Raw genomic sequence first — 19,190 nt, 5'->3', positions numbered from 1 at the left:
GGTTTTGATTATATCCCATTAGTTAAGGTAAACTAAAATGAGTGCTCACTTTAAAAATTGACCTGTTCATTTTAAGCACATTCTTAGAGGAAATTGTATAAGCTATATTGTTTGATCTTTTAAAGAAATTTAAGAGATTCAGTGTCTTACATCCAAATTTAATACTTAGTGTACATGTCTAGGTTGCCAGTGGCCTTGGGGCCCTGCCAAGGCAGTGCAGTCTGCTGCCAACTGCTTTCTAAAGAGTGCTCTCTCCTACTGTACTTCCAGTTCACCTTGCTGATGGTTTTGGATCCCACTGGGATACTTGAGCAGTCCTCTATTTAACTATGTACTTTCTCTCTGACTCAGTCGGGACTTTAAGGTGATGGGAATTGAAGAGCATGTCTAAGAGATTCTGTTATTCAGTGAGAAAAATAAAAGCAGCAGTTTTATTGAATCTGCCGTTTTCCTTGTTTCTTGTACATGATAATCAATGGCAAGGAACATTTTCTGTTAGCCTTTTTTCCTGCTTTCTATTCCAGGTCAGTCTTCACTGTTTCCAATGGAAGATGGATTTTTGGATGATGGCCGTGGGGATCAACCTCTTCATAGTGGCCTGGGTTCACCTCACTGCTTCACTCACCAGAATGGGGAAAGAGTGGAACGATATTCTCGCAAGGTGTTTGTGGGTGGATTGCCTCCAGACATTGATGAAGGTATATTTAGAAAGAACTGTTTACGGCAGGGTGCCCATATGGTGGCACATAGGGAACTCATGGACAGTGAGTGCCGTTGTTATAATAATCTTATCTGGCTCCAGGTATTCAGGCTTGATTACATTGTTCTCTTGTCCTTTCTTCCTGTCATAGCATATAAGATTAGTTGACAGAAGGAAGGGGAGCAGGGCTGTGCAAACCGTCTGTGCAAGGGATTGGACTACGTGGAAAACAGTATAAACATCACTGGATAAACTTCCCAAGGATTTTATTGTTGTGGGCAAACATGGGTGCCAACTGCCTTTTTGTATATGTATGCTGCCTTGGCCAAATTCAATTATGAATTTTTTAGTGTTTCCCACTTTTTATGAGTACTCCATAAATGTATAGTTCATCATTTAAAAGTTTAAAATCTTAGATAAAGCATGAACTTTTGAAAAATATAGCCTACCGTTGTACTATGAGAAAGGGAATCTTAAAAATACCCTGCACTGTTCTTAGGCTTGTTTACAAGGTGGAAGGTCTCTGCTTGCATAGTATTTACATTCTAGTGGGGAAGGCCCATAAACAAAGTGTAAACATGCAAGAAAATATCAGAGAACAAGTGTTGAAAAGCAAACAGGATGATGTGATACAGTGATTCAGGGAGCCTTCTTAGGAAAGCCTCTCTGAGGAAGTGATATGTAAGCTGAGACCTAAGTATGAAGCCAAGCTCTGCAAAGATTGAGACTAGTTGTTCAGGAATATGCTATTCATCTGTGGGTCTAACTGACCCTAATAAAAATCCAAGTGGCAGACCTTATAGCAAACACATATCCTTGGTTGTTTTCCTAATTTCTTTTGTCTTGGTTTCCTGAAGGGAAATGGAAATAAACTAATGCATGTTATGGAGAATAGAATAGATTTCTCTAAAAATAAGATCTAATAATAAGGTTTAATAACTTCCCACTTAGACTGGGATCAAACTTACTGAGTTAACTTCTTTTCCGTAAAATGATCAGTCTCGGGTGGGTGCGACAGCTATGCCTGTAATCCCAACACTTTGGGAGGCTGAGTTGGGAGTATTGCTTGAGGCCAGGAGTTGGGGACCAGCCTGAGCAACATAGTGAGACCATATCTCTACCAAAAATAGAAAAATTAGCCGGGCATGGTGGCATGTACCTGTAGTCCCAGCTAGTCAGGAGGTGGAGGCAGGAGGATCGGTTGAGCCCAAGAGTTTGAGGTTATAGTGAGCTATGATGACACCACTGCACTCTAGCCTGGGCAACAGAACAAGACCCAGTCTCAAAAAAAAAAAAAAAAAATCAATCTTTTGCAAAGTGGAGATAAAAATGGTTCTAACAAGTCAAAGATTGAAATAAACACAATTTTTTTTATTTGGTCTGTGATAAAATGTCTTGGTGGAAGCTGTGCTCAAATGTCAGGTTTGTCTGAAGCAATCTCCATCCTGCCCTCAGAGAGCATAGAGCATAGTTTGAAGAATTTTGTGTTCTGAAGAATTATGCACTAAAAATTACATAGTTTATGGGGAAAATAGGGTTAAAGGTAAATCATTTAAAACCTTTGTACCTGAAGCACTACCAGAAAGAGAATTAGTAGCTTGGTGATAACTTGGATAATTCAGGCAAGTTGCTCAGCATGCTTGGGACTGCCTCAAGGAATATTAGAAATGCACAAAACCAACAAAGTGGAAATATTGGCTTGCAGTCGTGGAGACAACGCAGATGGAAATGGGCCTTTGAACAGTGAAGAAGCGCACACTAAACCGTCAGGAGATAAGGGTTGGGGGCAGAGAGCCGTGGTTGCCACACTTATTTTTAATTTTCTTATAATAGAGCTGGGAGGGCTTCTGCCTGTGTATCAGACAAACTGGGGGCTTTTTCCTATCCTGATGAAGGTTATAATTCTATTCTCACTGTGACCTTGCCTGGGAAAAGTCATTTATGAACGAGTACAACTTCCATGTTATTACTGACCTCATTCCCCTACTTACCAGGCTCAAATGAGCAAAATTTAACATACAGACAGGTATCATAGCAGAACAGACTTCACAGGTAATAATCTATGGGAGATGAAAACAGCTCTGCCAGACTGGAATTTGAACATATTCCCCATCTTTCTTTTCTGTTCTTCCATCCTGCCCTACTATCAAGTCTTACCTACATGTGCTTACATATTCTTTCCAGACGTCTCTTGGAAATTTATTTTCCTATAATCTCATTAGTTGTCCAAATATATGTATAGCACAATTAGTATTGTTTAAATTAATAGTAAAATATGATCACACCTTCCCTTTCTATCGTTTTTTTCCCCACTTTTGTTTTCTTTTCTTCCTTTCCCTTCCTCCCAGGGAGATACTGCTGTCCCAGGAAGTAGATTGGTGAGGGGGAAGAGGGTACCAAATGGAGGGGGGTGTGTGTGTATGTGTATGTGTATGTATGTGAAGGGGTTTGCCCAGAGGTCTCATCAGCAGCCGGCATGGTGTATAAGAAATTAGGGCAACAAGAGCCAGGGTGCAAAGGTAGAAGGTCAAAGAGGCTAGCAGGGTAGCTGAAAGGTTGGTAAATGTTTTATAGATAATGGGAGCTAGGTTTCTCACCAGGGAGAGGGGATTTATAAACATGGAAAGGGGGAAGGCTAGCAAAAACCATGAAGAGTGGAATTGGAAATATCAATATGAGCTCATTAGTTTTTAGAAATACACACACAGATACAGAAATAGTTATGTGTGTGTATTCATTTATTTCCTAGCTTTGTCCACTGAAAAGACTTAGAAATAATGAATACCCACTAGCAGTGAGCATAGGGAACACCCATATCTTAGTTCCTAAATATCTTTTGCCACTAAAAGAAACCAATACATCTTGGGAAAAAGGGCTGATTCTTGGGCTAGGGCCCAAGATAGAACAAGATGAGCCTAGAGTATCTTCTTAGGCCAGAAAGTATAGAAGTGCTTACAGAATGATGGGGAACGTCAGGAGGACATTTGTCCCACGGGCCAAATCAGGAATAATTTTTGGGACAAACTGAGCATCAAAATAAATGAGAGAATCAGATCACAACCTGTTGGATAAAATAGATCCATACTGTATGAATAAATGAATAAATAAATGAGACTGAAGGGAAAGTTCTCCCTTGCTGTCTAATGCTAACTGGTAAATGTAGAGGGCATGCTGGAAATAGATAATCACTATTTGGCAACCAACGTTGTGATACAGGCAGGAGTCCTCAAAGGATGCCAAGGCTCATGAGGGAACAGGATATTGGTGGGTAACACAATATCCTCTTATAAAATATTATTCAAATACAAAGGGAGAAATGGTATCCTTTTGGTAGAGAAAATAGGCAGTACCAACCTTGACCAGGTGATCAAGATTGACATGCCCAGTGATCGGAGAGCACAGCATAGCATCATTATGGTGGCATTCCTGTATGGAATGCATTGCATGAGAAACCAGAGTACAGATCCAGATTGAGGGTCACTGTCTTAAATTCATTCAGGCTGCTGTAAGAAAATGCCGTAGACTGGTGGCTTATAAACAACAGAAATTTATTCCTCACCGTTCTGGAGGCTAGGAAGTCCAAGATCACGGTGCCAGCAGATTCAGTGTCTGGTGAAGGCCTGCTTCCTCATAGTCTTCTCGTTGTAACCTTACGTGGCAGAAGGGTGAGGGGTCTCTCTGGAGCCTCTTTTAAAAGGACACTAATCCCATTGATCACCTAATCTGCCCCCATGACCTAGTTACCCACTAAAGGCCCCACCTGAAAACTAATCCTCACATTGGGGACTAGGTTTTGACATGTGAATTTTGGGAGGATGTAAACATTCAGACCTTAGTGGTCATCCTACAGAATGAATGTAAAAGATAGGAAAGAATGTGGAACTGTACCAAATTGGAAAAGACAGATGCTCTAGGCATGTTACAACTAAACGCAACCTGTGTTCTGGATAGGAACCTGGATCAGAAAGAAGAAAAGAGATATGTTGGGATAGTTTGAAATTCAAATGGAGTCTGTGAATTGGGTAGTAGTGTTGTATCAATGTTGACTTCCTGGTTGAGAGGGTTATATGGTGGTATATAGGGGAGTGGCCTTGCTTTGAGCAGGTACCAACAGTTGTACTTTGGGATTACAGGGCATCATGTCAGAAAAAGATGATGAATGGATGGCTGACTGGCTAGATTGATTTGTGCATATATATAGATAGAGGAGGAAGGGGAAGAGAGAAGGAAGGGGGTGAAGGCAAATGTGCAAAATATTAATAGTTGGGGAGGCTAGATGAAGGGGAGGTAGAAGTTCCTTGTAATGTTCTTGTAAATAAATAGTAGATTTGAAACTTTTTTTTTAAACTACCTCCAAAAACTGATCATAAAAATATTTAAATCTACTTTTTTGCTTTGTTCATTAGATGAGATCACAGCTAGTTTTCGTCGCTTTGGTCCTTTGATTGTAGATTGGCCTCATAAAGCAGAAAGCAAATCCTATTTTCCTCCTAAAGGTAATTCTCAAGATTCATTATACTTATACAATTTATCCTCAGATTGTTTAATGTTTAGCTTTTTCATAAATGTTCACTTTCACTGTAAAAATTTTTTGTTTACTTATTTTCCCAAATGTATCTTTAAAATTTCTACTTAGTATACTTTTAATTCAAATTTAATTTTACTCTAAAAGATGTTTCAAGATACTATCAAAATGAACTATATGTTGATATTATCAGACTTTTGGTATAAATATTAAGTTTTAATTTTTGTGTGTATATTTTTCTATTCCTTTTCCTTTCCTTTAGTTGTAGTTTATGCATCCTTTCCCCTGAAGAATTGCCAAAAAATAGGAAAACATATAAACCTTCTTTTTCATTTTTCTTAGGCTATGCATTCCTGCTATTTCAAGATGAAAGCTCTGTTCAGGCTCTCATTGATGCATGCATTGAAGAAGATGGAAAGCTCTACCTGTGTGTATCGAGCCCCACTATCAAGGATAAGCCAGTAAGTGCAGGCTAGCATTAAACAGCTTCTTGTTTTTGCCTCCATTCATTTGTTCTATTTGAAAAACCTACAGACGTCTTGATATATCTGGTATACTTAATTGACATGTTTGTAAGTAGAATCTAAATAAAAGTGTCTTGTTGTTGTTAAGCTCCTAACGTTGACATTCCGTTTATTTGTACACATCATTTTGACATTGAATTTTTGGTTAGTTGAAATATAATTGGTAAATCTTTGCTTTTACTTCACTTGATAATGCATTTGATAAAGATAAAGTAGGTGAATTTCCTCTGAATAACAGAATTCAAATCACAAATATATGTATGTCTTTCTGTTTCCGTCTTTATTTTGATCAAAATTTTACTCGATACTGGTTTTAACTTTTTGTATATGGTACTCCCCCAAAGTAGAATGAATTATGTATATACATGTACATTGCATAGTGTTTTTTTTCTTTTTGGAAAAGTTTTTCTTTATCATAAAATTTAGTCCTTAGTAACAGTAGCAGCTGGCCTGTTTTGACGAATCTGGCAAATTGACAATTTATTATTACTCAGCCACACCTAATGAATGGTGGGGTATGATGCAGAATGGATTCGTCAGTGGTCCCAGCTTAAGCAATAATTTGTGGAGCTTGTCTTGGTGTCTTGGGTTGTCTAGGTCAGAAACCTTTTTCTAAGAGTTCTTGTAATCTGGGCTCCTTTGCTTGACTTGTTTATGTTCTCTGCCAATACTCATAGGTATTTGAATTTAGGATCTCTCATCTAGGACTTTGTTGGTGTGCATATTTGAGAATATTCCATTATCAACCCATAGCCTTTGGTGTGGCATTTGTTCAGTCAAATGCTCTACCACTGACCTATACCCCCCAGGTGTAGACATTTGTAACAGTTAATAACAGCAAACAATTTTAAATGAGGCACATGATTCTTGATTGAGTTTAAATAATAGGCACACTGAAGTGTTTATCACAAAAAAGTCTGTTGCAGATATCAATATTTTTATTTTGAAAACCTTTTTGAAATAATGCAACAGATTTGTTACTATCAAGGGTAGTTTGTATTTCTTGGACATACATTGGTTGGACACACAATCATAATTTACTTAGCACTGTATACTGATTGGCAGTGGATACCATGCTACATTTTTTTACTTTTTAAATTTTTATTTATTTTAATTTTATTATTTTTGTTTTCTCTTTTGTTTTTCTTGTTTTGTTGTTTTTTGTTTGTCTGTTTACCATGCTAAATTTAAATTATGTGGATATTGGGGGATTGGGTAGGCCCAAATAAGCTGAAAAACAGGTAATTACCTTACAGATAATTAAGAACATGTTAAGTGATTTGGCTCATATTAATAACAGGCAATTAAATTGAACTTTCCACCATGGTTTAGTTTACTCATGATGAAAGTTCTTGAGTAAACTAAACCAATGAAATGAAAGGTTGTTATACACTATTTTTAAGTCTTCTGGTTTTATAGCCTTATTGATTTGTAATGACATGAGTTATTGCTTTTAAAACATAAAATACTCTTAAAATTTAAAATTTTTTCCCCTATAAATTGCCTATATTAAGAATGAGACATTTTGGTTTGTACATTCCCCAGGTACAGATTCGGCCTTGGAATCTTAGTGACAGTGACTTTGTGATGGATGGTTCACAGCCTCTTGACCCACGAAAAACTATATTTGTTGGTGGTGTTCCTCGACCGTTACGAGCTGGTATGATCAAACACAAAACCATCTGTATCCTTTAGCATAACAAATATAAAGATTTGCAGGATAAATTCTCCATAAGCATTTCAGTTAATGTCGAAGAGAGAGTTCTAGAATCAAAGTTTGTGGGTTTGAATTCATGTGTTCTGCTCCCAGTTAAGAGTTGGGTGACCTTGGACAAATCATATAATTTCTCTAATTCTCAACGTCCTCATCTGTTAAGTGGGGTAAAACGTGTGTGTATTTCATAGAGTTGTTCTGAGGATTAAATGAGATAACCAGTGCAAAGTACTTAGTGTAGGGCCCCATAATGCTAAGTGTCACTCTCCTCACTGTTGGAAAGAAAAGCCCCCCCAAGAATAGATTATGCATTCAGATGTTCAGTGTTTATTTCCCATGTCCTCATTTGCCCAACAGCTGTTTACTGAGCTCTGAAATACAAGAGTTCTCAGCAGTGCACCATGTTTTTAGAGTGGTACTTACAGAAGAAATTGGATCCCTGACTGCAAGTAATTTGAAGTTTAATAGTATAAATGAGGTAAATGAATAAGAATGCAGTTTCAAGATTGTAACATTTCATGGAGAAGAAGATGCATTCATTATTTCAAGTTTTTCTTTTTTATGATAAATTGGTTAATAGCTAGACTGTGGGAAAGATAACAGTTTAGATGGAGATAAGCTAGGAGGGCCCCCAAACAAAGAATCTACCAGTTAGTATTCTAGTGTTCAAATAATTATTTACATTAATCAACACATTGTTAACTGGTAAATCTATGGTGGCAACATGGCATAGAACAGACAAACCTGGGTGCCAAGCCCAGCACTATCACTTAACAATCTGTGACCTTGGACAGATTGATCATCCTCTGTGCCTCAGTTTCCTCAGGAAATTACTACCTACTTCACAGGGTTGTTGTAAAGATTAAAAGAAAACATTGTAAAATACCTAGCAAAGCCCCTGCCCATAGTTAAAAAATTAAAGATTAGCACAGTGGACAGTTGTCCACTGGTTGTAGTAATAAGTTTGATTTTAATAATTATTATAATGATATGAGCTCAGAGTACAAATGAATTGTTTTTGATGAAACCATTGGTGAGCCAGATGAATTTTCCTGATTTCAAATACCCTCTGCACTCCTTTCTTATTTAGTGGAGCTTGCAATGATAATGGATCGGCTGTATGGAGGTGTGTGCTATGCTGGGATTGATACCGACCCTGAGCTAAAATACCCAAAAGGAGCCGGGCGAGTCGCATTCTCTAATCAACAGAGTTACATAGCTGCTATCAGTGCCCGCTTTGTTCAGCTGCAGCACGGAGAGATAGATAAACGGGTAAGTCCTAGACTCCATTCTTGAAAGTTCCAGAAATGGTCCTCTAAATGTGTCATTACCAAGATTAGAGTGGGGGGATTTTATGTGATAATAAATTGACAGCTGACAATTAAGCCTATAGGGTCATTTAGATTTATTCTCTATAATACATTTTGGAATTTCTTATGAATTTCTTTTATCTCTTAATTTTTTTGAGTAACCTAACCAGAACACTGTAATCAGTTTACTTGAGTTAATTTGATCTTCCCTAAACTATAACTTTCATCTATTCAGTGAGTCATTCAATAAATATTACCAAATCCTTTGAGCTATGTTATATCAGGTATACAAAGATGAATGCCCTTGAGATCTCCTGACTTTTTTTTTTTTTAAATCTGGGACATCATGAATACCTTAGTAAGCCCTATTTCTCAGTGAATTGTATTCACAGATTTATTTTTTAGTTTTCTGTTTCATGCATTGAACAAATGTTTTCTTGCCCAGGACAAGAAGTCCCTGTCCTCATGAGTTTCTGTTCTAGCAGATAGAACCGTATCTTACACCAGTACTACTCAAAGTGTGGCCTGTGAACCGGCTGCCAGTCTGCCAACTGTTATTAGTTTGTGGGAAGATCGGAATTTACACCAGAATGTTCATCAGCTACATTACTAAGCATAATGTTTAGTTCAGCTGACGATTTTTTTTCATGGAAGGACCTTCTTTATGAAGGAAGCAATGTTAATTTATATTGTTGTAAAGCCTCTTTATTTCTTGGCACACTGGCACTTTCATTAGCACTGGCTTTGTTATCTAACACTCTGAGACATTGTGCCCAAAAAAATCTTCATTGATTGATTTTATTGTGCTGTTCGTAATTCAATATGTAGAAATGATCAAGTTTCTACATGTGTATTCTACTTCATGTCCTCTGTATTCTACTTCATGTTTCCTGTCATGTATATTCTACTTCAGTGGCAGTGAAAAATTTAAGAAAATAGTCGTGCTCCTACAATACTGTGAATATATTAAAGAGAAAGGTGTGTATTCTATTTTAAACATGGGGTGAGGGGACAAGATTAGTTGCACTATAAGTTAATATGCCTACTTGTTTTTTATGCCCACTAAAAAATATCTACATCTCACAGCTTCATTCCAACATGAGTTTCAGAGTTGTGGGATTAGTCATTAGAAATTCAGATTGAATTTGTGTTCCTCTGCAATGAAATCTTTTGATCAACATTCTTGCTCTGCGGATATTATGATATCACGGAGCGGCCTAGGAGTCAGAGGCCTGGTGCTCTCCTATTTCCTTACGGCTAACCTTTGTCAGGATTCCTTGTCAGACTTGGATGGCACCAGTGGTGGTGATAGCCTGGTGTGAGGGAGTCTCAACCATGAGTCTCTCGAAGACTAAAAATAACCAACTCTTTTCTAGCTGGTGAATTAATAGCCAGGTGATTTTTAAATACTCGAGAGGTTCAAATGACAGGTTGGCAAATTGAGCACTGGAACAGGCTCAGTTTTATCTATTAACCTCTGACTTTTAGACTTAGGTAAACCATTCTTACTGACAAAGAACAAAGCAAGGTTTTAGACTGTGAGTACTATGGCTGCATCTTATTTTACCAGAGTTCCAGGTTTGCGATTATAACCCAAGATGTATGCAGCAGAAATAGAAACCATGAACCAGGCTTTACAACAACTGAGAAGTTCATAATACAGAAGTCAGGCGTCTTCCCACTGATTTGAACACTGAACTACTGTTTTGTGGAACTTGGATCCTCTTAGTTGGTTTTGATTAAATATATGATTCCACATATGACAAAAAGCCAGATCCACTAATTAAAATGGGGGTTTGTATCTATGAAAAATTTCCTGTGGGTTTAATCTCTTGATGTTCTGGTCTAAACACTTGGCTTCACTTTGTGATTTCTGATGAAGCCCTTTTTTTCCTTTGAAGGATGTTTATTTAATAAGACAAAAATGTAAAATGATAGACATAAAGGCCTTACAAGGTTCTTAAAAGATGACCTATCTTAACTTCAGTAAGTGAATTATTAGTTCTTCCTTTGTGGGCTCCTGGGAACAGACTCACTCACACAGTGGATGGAAATATACACAGACGGTAGGTGTTGCCTGGTCCAGTCACTGAAAAACTTCAAATGCCTTCTTTCACTTTTGATTGCAGGTGGAAGTTAAGCCATATGTCTTGGATGATCAGCTGTGTGATGAATGTCAGGGGGCCCGTTGTGGGGGAAAATTTGCTCCATTTTTCTGTGCTAATGTTACCTGTCTGCAGTATTACTGTGAATATTGCTGGGCTGCTATTCATTCTCGTGCTGGCAGGGAATTCCACAAGCCCCTGGTGAAGGAAGGCGGTGACCGCCCTCGGCATATTTCATTCCGCTGGAACTAAAGGATAACTACAGTGCTCATTTTCAGGCCTCAGAATAAGTGCACTCTTCTGTTCGTTCTTACCCCTTCCTCAACCTCTTCACGCTGGCATGTCCTTTTGTAGCAGTCTGTAACTTAACAATAGTATAATGAACAGAATGACCTATAATATAGGTGTTTTGTAGATTCTTGTGTCACTGCAAACAATACATATGAACTCCTTTTTCGTATTGCCATCAGGTTGCATAGAAGTTTTATTCTCTTGTTTTGTTCGAGACCAAGAGGATCCAAACTTCCTGCAACATTTTCTTAGAGGAGAGAGAGAAATATTAAAAGAGAAATGAAACAATAGAGTATTTTGGGTTTTTAATTAAATTATTGTTAATAATATAACATATAAGAATACTTTTATTAAAATAACCGTGCAACAATAACACTATCGGTCTATCTGACGCAGTTTTTCCCCAGGGAAGTGCTTTTGCCTTGTCCTTTCTTTTCTTCCATCTTTTTTGTCTCTCTCTTTTTTCCATCCCCTTTTTATTATTTTAACAGCAATGGAGGAAGTTAACAATTTTTAACAGGAAAGAGCATGTTAAAGCAAACATATGCATGAGCAAGATTGAGCAGCATTATAATTAATTTTAAGGGTTTGGAGGCTGAACATAATTTCATTATCCCTCAAAGTTACTACCACATCAGAAAAAAAAAATAGTAAAGTCGGCAGAGCTAGGTTTGTTTTCTTTTAAACAGTTTTCAAAATTCAGAATGTAAAAATTGGGCAAATTTACTACTGAGGGGAGTGCACTTATTTATTTAACTTACTTATCTAGTCACAGCCCCAGGAAACCTACCAAAGCTAGAATTAGAGACAACTGGTGGGAAAACTAGCATTTCCTTTCCTAAAGAACAAATGTAAAAGTTTTATTTTTGATGTTATATATAAACTCTATATCCCAATTTACTAACATTCATCAGGTGTCAGCCTTTGCTCTCCATTTTGACGTTAAAAAACACCAACAACAGATCTAGAGATACCTCAAGGATAGCATTTTTGATTTTGTGTTACAGTACACTTGTAGCCAAAACTGGAAGACAACCAATATACAAATTGGCTGCTGATTGGCTTACTTTTAGATTTAAAGTTACTTTGGGTATCCTGTAATTTAGTTGTAACATAGAAAATGGGAAAAAAAAAGTAAAAAAAAAGTTAAGTAGTTGCAAAGTGTTTTGCACTGTTGAATTAAGTAACTGTGTAAATCTGTGCAAAGGTACGTATGTTTATCTTACTCTTCCTATAAAGTAAAATAACATTACAGTTTCAGAATTTAGCATGGGACCTAGTCAGTGTTTGAAGTGCCAACTTCATCAAGTAATGCATGCTTTATTATAAATAAAATTCTAGCTTTGAAAGGCATTATGTGTTGAACAGTATGCTTCAGGGGTAAATTTAAAATAGTCTCTTGAAGCCCTAGTCATGGAAGTAACTTTTGTTTTCATTGACATTCTCTTATTAAATGCCCTATCCATCATTAAAAGGATTATTATCAGTGGGCAAATCATTAAATAATAATAATCATAACAAAATTGAACAGCAGTCTTGCTAGTTGTGCTACCTAACATTACCATCTTGGATCCTTCAAAACCAAAGACTTGCCCCAGCGCTGCTGTGGAACCACCTGGCTGATGACCCCTACTGGTGATCTTTAGGAAAAGCAGGCCTTTATTTTTAATACAGGCTTTAATGAACAGTACCTGTTAAGTTCCAAAGGTCAAAATGGAGGCATTTGCTGTCTAATAGTCAAACATAGAAAGGGAGCTGCTTTAAAGAATTCCCTGCAAATATTGAAAGCAGTCATGCGAATGGAGGGTGCTCTTGTGTAGCTGGTCAGGGACTTTTTTTTCTTTTCTCCTGAACTACATAATTCTAATTGGAATGTTCATTTGCCTCTTCTCATTCTTTTAAATGCTTGTAGGTGGCTTGGGGTGTGCTATTGTGCTGTTCCTACTCAGTAAACAGGTGTGATGAGTTAACAAGAAATAACACTGTTTGAGAACTAGCTTTGAATAATAATTTTTCCCTTTGTACATGACCTGCTGAATTTCGGTACAGTGTTTTTGTAGCTAACTTATTTTGTCATGCACATAATGTATATTTGTTATGCACTACTTTTGTATATCTTGTTTTTCCAACAGTGAACATTTTTAGGCACACTTTTCACTGACGGGATATCTCTTTATGCAATACCTCAATTTTTCATATTGCAAAGAGTAGCTTTTTGTACTTTTATTACTGAGAGATCTTCATATACTTCATTTTTTAATATAAATAATTTTAATAAATTTTATTTTCTTATATTCTGCTTTTTATACATTTCAGTGCTCTGCATACATTTTAAATTATGAATGTTGTGCACTGGCAATGCTATTTTAGAGTCTGCAGAGAAGAGAAAGCATGTTGCTTAAACATTCTTCCCCAGCACCAGCTATTGGTGTACCTATAATTTAAGAAATAGTCTATGTAAAGTCACAAATTAATGAAAAAATTCGCATGAAAATGACAGATAACACTGTAGTTCCTTAAAAAAAATTAAATGCATAAGCATAGGGTAGAAATTTAAAATAACAAAATTGTCTACAGCTTCTTACTAAGTTTTTAAAATTATTCATAAAACGCAGACATTTTTGGTGAATGTTAGCCATTTTTAATATTAATAAATTGATGTTAAGTGTTTGATTCAGAGATGTCTGCTCTTTTAAATTATATATAAGAAAAAAAAAATAGCCTGCCGTGGGACAGGTGTGTAATGTTAGTATGCATGACTAATGTAAGAAATTGTTATTCTACTAATATTTACTTGTGATTGTGTGACAAGCGTGTTTACAGATTATTTGGTTACACTTCAATTTACAGGGCATAAACAATGATTATCTATTACTCTGAACTTTATTGATTACATGTTCGACAGATTACATGGGATTGTAGTTGGGAGTTACCATGTAACTCAAACATAATTAACATGTAATTAGTTTACAGATTTTAGGGTGTCACTTCAATTCACCAAGCATGTAGTTCTAGCTCACTAGCATGGCACCAGCCATGTACTTACAATGTAGTTACAGAGTAATTACATGGTTATTTTTGCAATGTAAAATAAAGTGTTTCTGATTATTTTCTATGTAAAGGAACCCTCTCCTTTCCCTTTCTGGTCCCCACGCTTTGGTATAATATATATACTTCTCCATACACAGACCTCTGCAGAATGCAAAATAAAACTTGCAGTGAATGACTTTAGCATTTTATGAGAGTGCTGTTGGAAAGACTTGATAATTCACCCCTTTTGTTTTGAAGAGTTGAATCTTCTGTTAAAAGGTGATTTAAAACTTGAATGTGATGAATTGTGGCAAGTTAACTTCAAGTTATGTGCAATACTTATTTCAAACTTTTGAAAGATCTTTGCAGTGTAATTCTTTGTTTTTAATTGCAGACATTTAAAAATGTCATTTTCTACTGTTAAGAGTAATCCTCTTTCTTGCTGGTGTTTCTAAAGAAAAGAATCAGAAATCAATCTTTCTACTAATGTAAATTTGAGATTATTTTTAAAAATGGAATAAAAGAGGTTTTGGTCATTTGCTTTATTTTATTATCTTATTTTAAAGCTACTGTGATTGATAGCATTGTAAGAATCGGGACAATATTGTATTCAACTGTTTTATTTTTTATATTTTTAAAATTTAAAGTATAATTAGTTTTTATAATTTTCATCAGATTTTTGTTATATTTTTTGGAAGTGAAACTTTTAGCAAGTGGGTGTCTAGTTTTTACTAATCCCTAATTTTTTTTTCCAGTGTATTGCTCATATTATCAGAAGGAAAAGTTATTTAAGTATGTCAGTTAATTGTACTACTTGGCTGAATTTCCATATAGTTTTTACTGTGTATGGGGAGGTTGTAGTATTTATTATAGCATTTTAAATAAGGGTAATTCATTTTTTATTAAAGTCATTTTCACGTTAAGTTCCTATTTTTGTATGTTCTACTCTTAAGTTATATAACACAGTTCCTTTTTTAAAAGAGTTCATTTGTTGAAGTGCTAGTGGAAAATTAATGTTATTAAATAGTTTGCAAATGACTATTTATACCAGTATGCATATAATTTTTAAATATTTGTAATGTGAGATGTTGAATGAATAAAACTTTTAACTCAGATTTATTTTAATATACTTATTTCTTTTCAACATAAATAGATTATGCTTCCATGATTAGGAACATAACATTTAAAAATATTAGGAATATACTACTGAGCCAAGGCAGAACAAACCAATATGAAAAAATGTTCAGTCACGTGAATACTCGTGGCAAGGGTGCCTAGCTCGGGTAAGCCTGTGGATGTTGGTGGGTGGTTGTGTCTTTGGCCTGTACTGTGTTAGTTCATCTGCTGCCCTTCAGAATCTTTTTATCTGTAGCCTTCAATGTGTGCATGAGATGTCAGCCCAGGATCTAAGCATTCAGTCACCAGCTTAAGTCCAAATGTCCAATAGAAGTAAAGAACCAGTGTTTGTTTAATAATGAAAGTCAATAACTGGGAGGTCCAGTTTTGGGTCTTTATCATTGAAGAGCCTTGATTTCTGGCCACTTGAAAATAAGACTTGGAAATAAGTCTTATTTTCTAATTTCTTATTTTCTAAAAAGACTTGAAAATAAGTCTCTTGACTTTGAACTCCCAGTTCTTCCCTAGACCCTAACGTAATAGGATATGGCCTCTGGAGATTATAATCTCGATAGCATGTCAATTGAAAACATTGTCAAGGCTGGGCACAGTGGCTCATACTGTAATCCCAGGACTTTGGGAGGTGGAGATGGCAGGATCCCTTGAGGCCAGGAATTTGAGACCAGCCTGGGCAACATAGTGAGACCCCATCTTTACAAAAAATAAAATAAGAAAATTTTATCTTTGATTTGACCCATTAATCATGTAGACTATCAAATACCGTAATGTATTAATATTTATATTTTAAACTACATTTTCAAACTTCCGATTTAAGGATTTATTATCACAAAATATAGCACTGAGAATATCCTATTTTGTCAAATTTAATATCTTCCTTATCTCAAGACTGGAAGAAGCAATTTTTGTCCTGAAGCAAATGGACTGTGAGATCTTTTGTTTCTAAATGGTCTTTCCCCACATACAACTCTTTCAACAATAGGGATTCCTGAGGGGAAGGGCAGGGCCAGCAATGCTTAGGGTCCCCCAGGAGTGCCAGATCACAGAAGTTTTCACTGGACAGCTTCCCCTCCCTCTTATGTGGCAATACCCACCCCTTAAGAGTTCAATGAAGGGCCCTGAGGAGGCCTTTGGGACACAGGAGATGTGGGTGGCATTTGGTTGCCACCTATATAGTATCCCTAGGCATTCTGGGATGGTTTCAGCATTTTGAGAGGGAAAAAAATAACACGAGTATATTCAGTTTATTTTAGGAAATATTTATTTTAGGCAAATGATATATCAGCTGTAAGTGTTGCAACAACCCTAGCTTGAGATAATACATAGGTGCAATACTTTGGGTATTTTAAATGACAGAACGGTGAGGCTGGAAAGGGTGTCAAGGGCTCCCTGGGCTGTATTTCCTTATTCACCTAAACCCACCTGACAGGGAAAGTTCTCTAACCGATTCTTAACAGTCCAGTTGTTTCATAACCTCTTTTGGTAATGGGTTTGTGTCCACACCCAGTTCAGAAAGAAAATAAGTACTTTTTTTAGGGATTTTTTTTTTTTTTTTTGGTTTGAGAAAATACTCAAAGTCTTACAAAAGATCATAGGGAAACTAAATTCCTGATTTTAAAAATTAGGGAATATTAAAGATGTCAATGAAGTGAGTTAAAAACATTTAAGGGGTAATTATTTTCTGACGTGTGTAATGACAGAACAATAAACAAGAAGAAACTCTTAATATTCATTTCCTAAATTGTGATCTTCAGAGGACTAGGATAGTCCTTTCCACAAGAAAAAAAAAATCAAGTTTTATCATTAAATAAGCTTAGAAAATGAGGCACCCTGTTTCTTGGAAAAGTCAAAATAATACACATTAGGTTATTAAGGCTCTGAGAAGTTCTGCGTAAGGAAACCTGTTTACTTTGTTGAAAATGTGCCCCACCCCCAATTTCTTTGCTACAGGCTCCGGGTACAGGTAACAGAGGATTCCATGGTGCATACTTTGAGATATACCACTTGAACATTTTAGTATAATTACTCAGGTCAAGAAGCGTTAGAAACCTCACTTTGTTTCGTCATCCATATATGTGCCCTCTAACGCGGTTTTTCCACACTTATTTTACTGAAGTTCTGAGTACTTGCCTAGCTTCTCACTCCCGTCCCATTTCCAATGCATCTTCTTAATTCCCTCCTCCTCCTTCCATCCCAGAAGAAAGAAAAGAGAAGTTAATGCTGTACGATAAAGCTCTTTTGAGTATGCTGTTCCCTGGCTCACACCAGCCTGCTTCTCATGAGGACCACAAATACCACTTCAGACAAGCAGCCTGTGCTCTAAATCCGCCCTTCCGTGATATGCTGTCTACCTTTCTGATCATTCATACCATTTCCTCCTTTAAAATTTTCTTTTGCAAACTTCTCTCAGCATCCCCCACCCCCATTCCCTGAGAATAGGGACCCTTTGATTTGAATAAACTCTAAGAATTCAAAAAATGAACATTCATGCCCGACAAGGTAAACTCTTATCTAGCAGTACCGATTCGGTCTTTCTTATTAGAGAACATTTTGTTTTGGCATGCCTTGAGTCTTCTCAGGATGTCTGAAGTTCTAATCTTTCTCTAGTCAAATTGGGTGTCATTGTTGGCTGTCTGGAAAAAGCGTCTTATTGTGATTCAGCGTGGTGGCCAGAGTTGGAAACGGTACAGTTTGTCTTAAGGAAGTTAAAAATGAACAGCAGGGTCCAAACCCAGAATGAGAGCAAAGCACCAGTGTTTTTGTGTTGCTTATCATGTGGTCACGTGGCAGAGAAAGCTGCTTGTGGGCAGATGGGGGGTGGAGGGCGGTGAGTCAGTGACTACACATGCCAAAAGCTAAGCTTGAGCTTTCTTTATCCTTTTCATTGGAGTTCTATTTCAGGAAGCAGCACTTTGATACCTTAAAAATGTCAATGTGATCAAGCAAATGTCACCATTTTAAAGAGATTATTTTCAACTCTTCTACCTCCCTGCAATATCAAAAGAGAGAAAAAGAAAAGAACCAAATATACCCAGTAATGACTCCCCAGAACCCACTAAAGGCAATAGGGCCCAGCTCTTGCTGTCTCTTTCCATCTTAGGGCCAGGATTCCTCCCATGGTGGGGAGTCATGCGCCACAGCAAGGGTGTTGAGTCAGTGCTACCAGACTGGACACAAACTCCAGAAGGGCTGTGTCTGGTTTTCTGGAAACTTCTGGATGAACCCAAAATCTTTCTCTTTAGGGAAAGAAGCAGGAAGAGGAAGGAGGGGCTGGAAATTAGGCCTCCTGTCCCTCAGCTGACAGCTCAATGATACTGCCTTTGGGGAAACATGATTTTTAATTTCTCAATTATCTCCCCTTTGCCTTTATAAATAGCAAAAATATGTGAAGGTGGGCCCAGGCACCGTGTGGGATCGCAGAGCTGACCTGAGTTTGGGAGTCAGGCAAAGCTGGGCTCAGACTCTAAGGCCAAGGGTCATCATGGTTAGGGACATGGCTCGGAGGTGTCAGTGCCTGCACCACCTCTGACTGACCCAGTGACCTTGGCCACATTAGGTAGCCTGTGAGAATCCGTTTTCTCATGCATCAGAGGGGCGAATAGCATGTCCGTCATCGGTTCAGGTAAGGATTAAGGAATCATGAACAAAGCGCTTACACCATGAACTCTAGATGCTCCCACTCTCGTGACCATTACTGTCCCAGACCTGGCAGTTGTTGGCCACAACTATCTTGGGAATGTCTTTTGCCTCCTGGAGATAATACTTACCCCATCCACCCCTGCAGCTAGGGTGGAACAGAAATCTGGCTTTTCTGTGGCCTTGCAAAAACTCTCCAGCAGCTCCCCGTTCCTGGAAAT

At 37.2% G+C, this 19,190-nt stretch overlaps 1 protein-coding gene across 2 annotated transcripts in view; it reads left to right on the top strand.

Moving 5' to 3' along the window:
- Positions 1-15,314, top strand: part of CPEB4 (cytoplasmic polyadenylation element binding protein 4) — a 67,362-nt gene extending 52,048 nt beyond the window's left edge. For both annotated transcript variants that reach the window (XM_045551146.1, XM_045551145.1), the window contains 6 exons: positions 525-698; positions 5,107-5,196; positions 5,568-5,686; positions 7,295-7,409; positions 8,554-8,735; positions 10,903-15,314. In XM_045551146.1, coding sequence (XP_045407102.1) covers positions 525-698; positions 5,107-5,196; positions 5,568-5,686; positions 7,295-7,409; positions 8,554-8,735; positions 10,903-11,130 — 908 coding nt within the window. In that variant the 3' untranslated portion in view covers positions 11,131-15,314. The remainder of the gene's footprint in view (positions 1-524; positions 699-5,106; positions 5,197-5,567; positions 5,687-7,294; positions 7,410-8,553; positions 8,736-10,902) is intronic.
- The last annotated feature ends 3,876 nt before the right edge of the window (positions 15,315-19,190 follow it).

This window comes from Lemur catta, chromosome 5, assembly GCF_020740605.2.
Source record: "Lemur catta isolate mLemCat1 chromosome 5, mLemCat1.pri, whole genome shotgun sequence".
Taxonomy (NCBI): domain Eukaryota; kingdom Metazoa; phylum Chordata; class Mammalia; order Primates; family Lemuridae; genus Lemur; species Lemur catta.
This window is presented reverse-complemented; position numbering and strand designations above follow the sequence as displayed.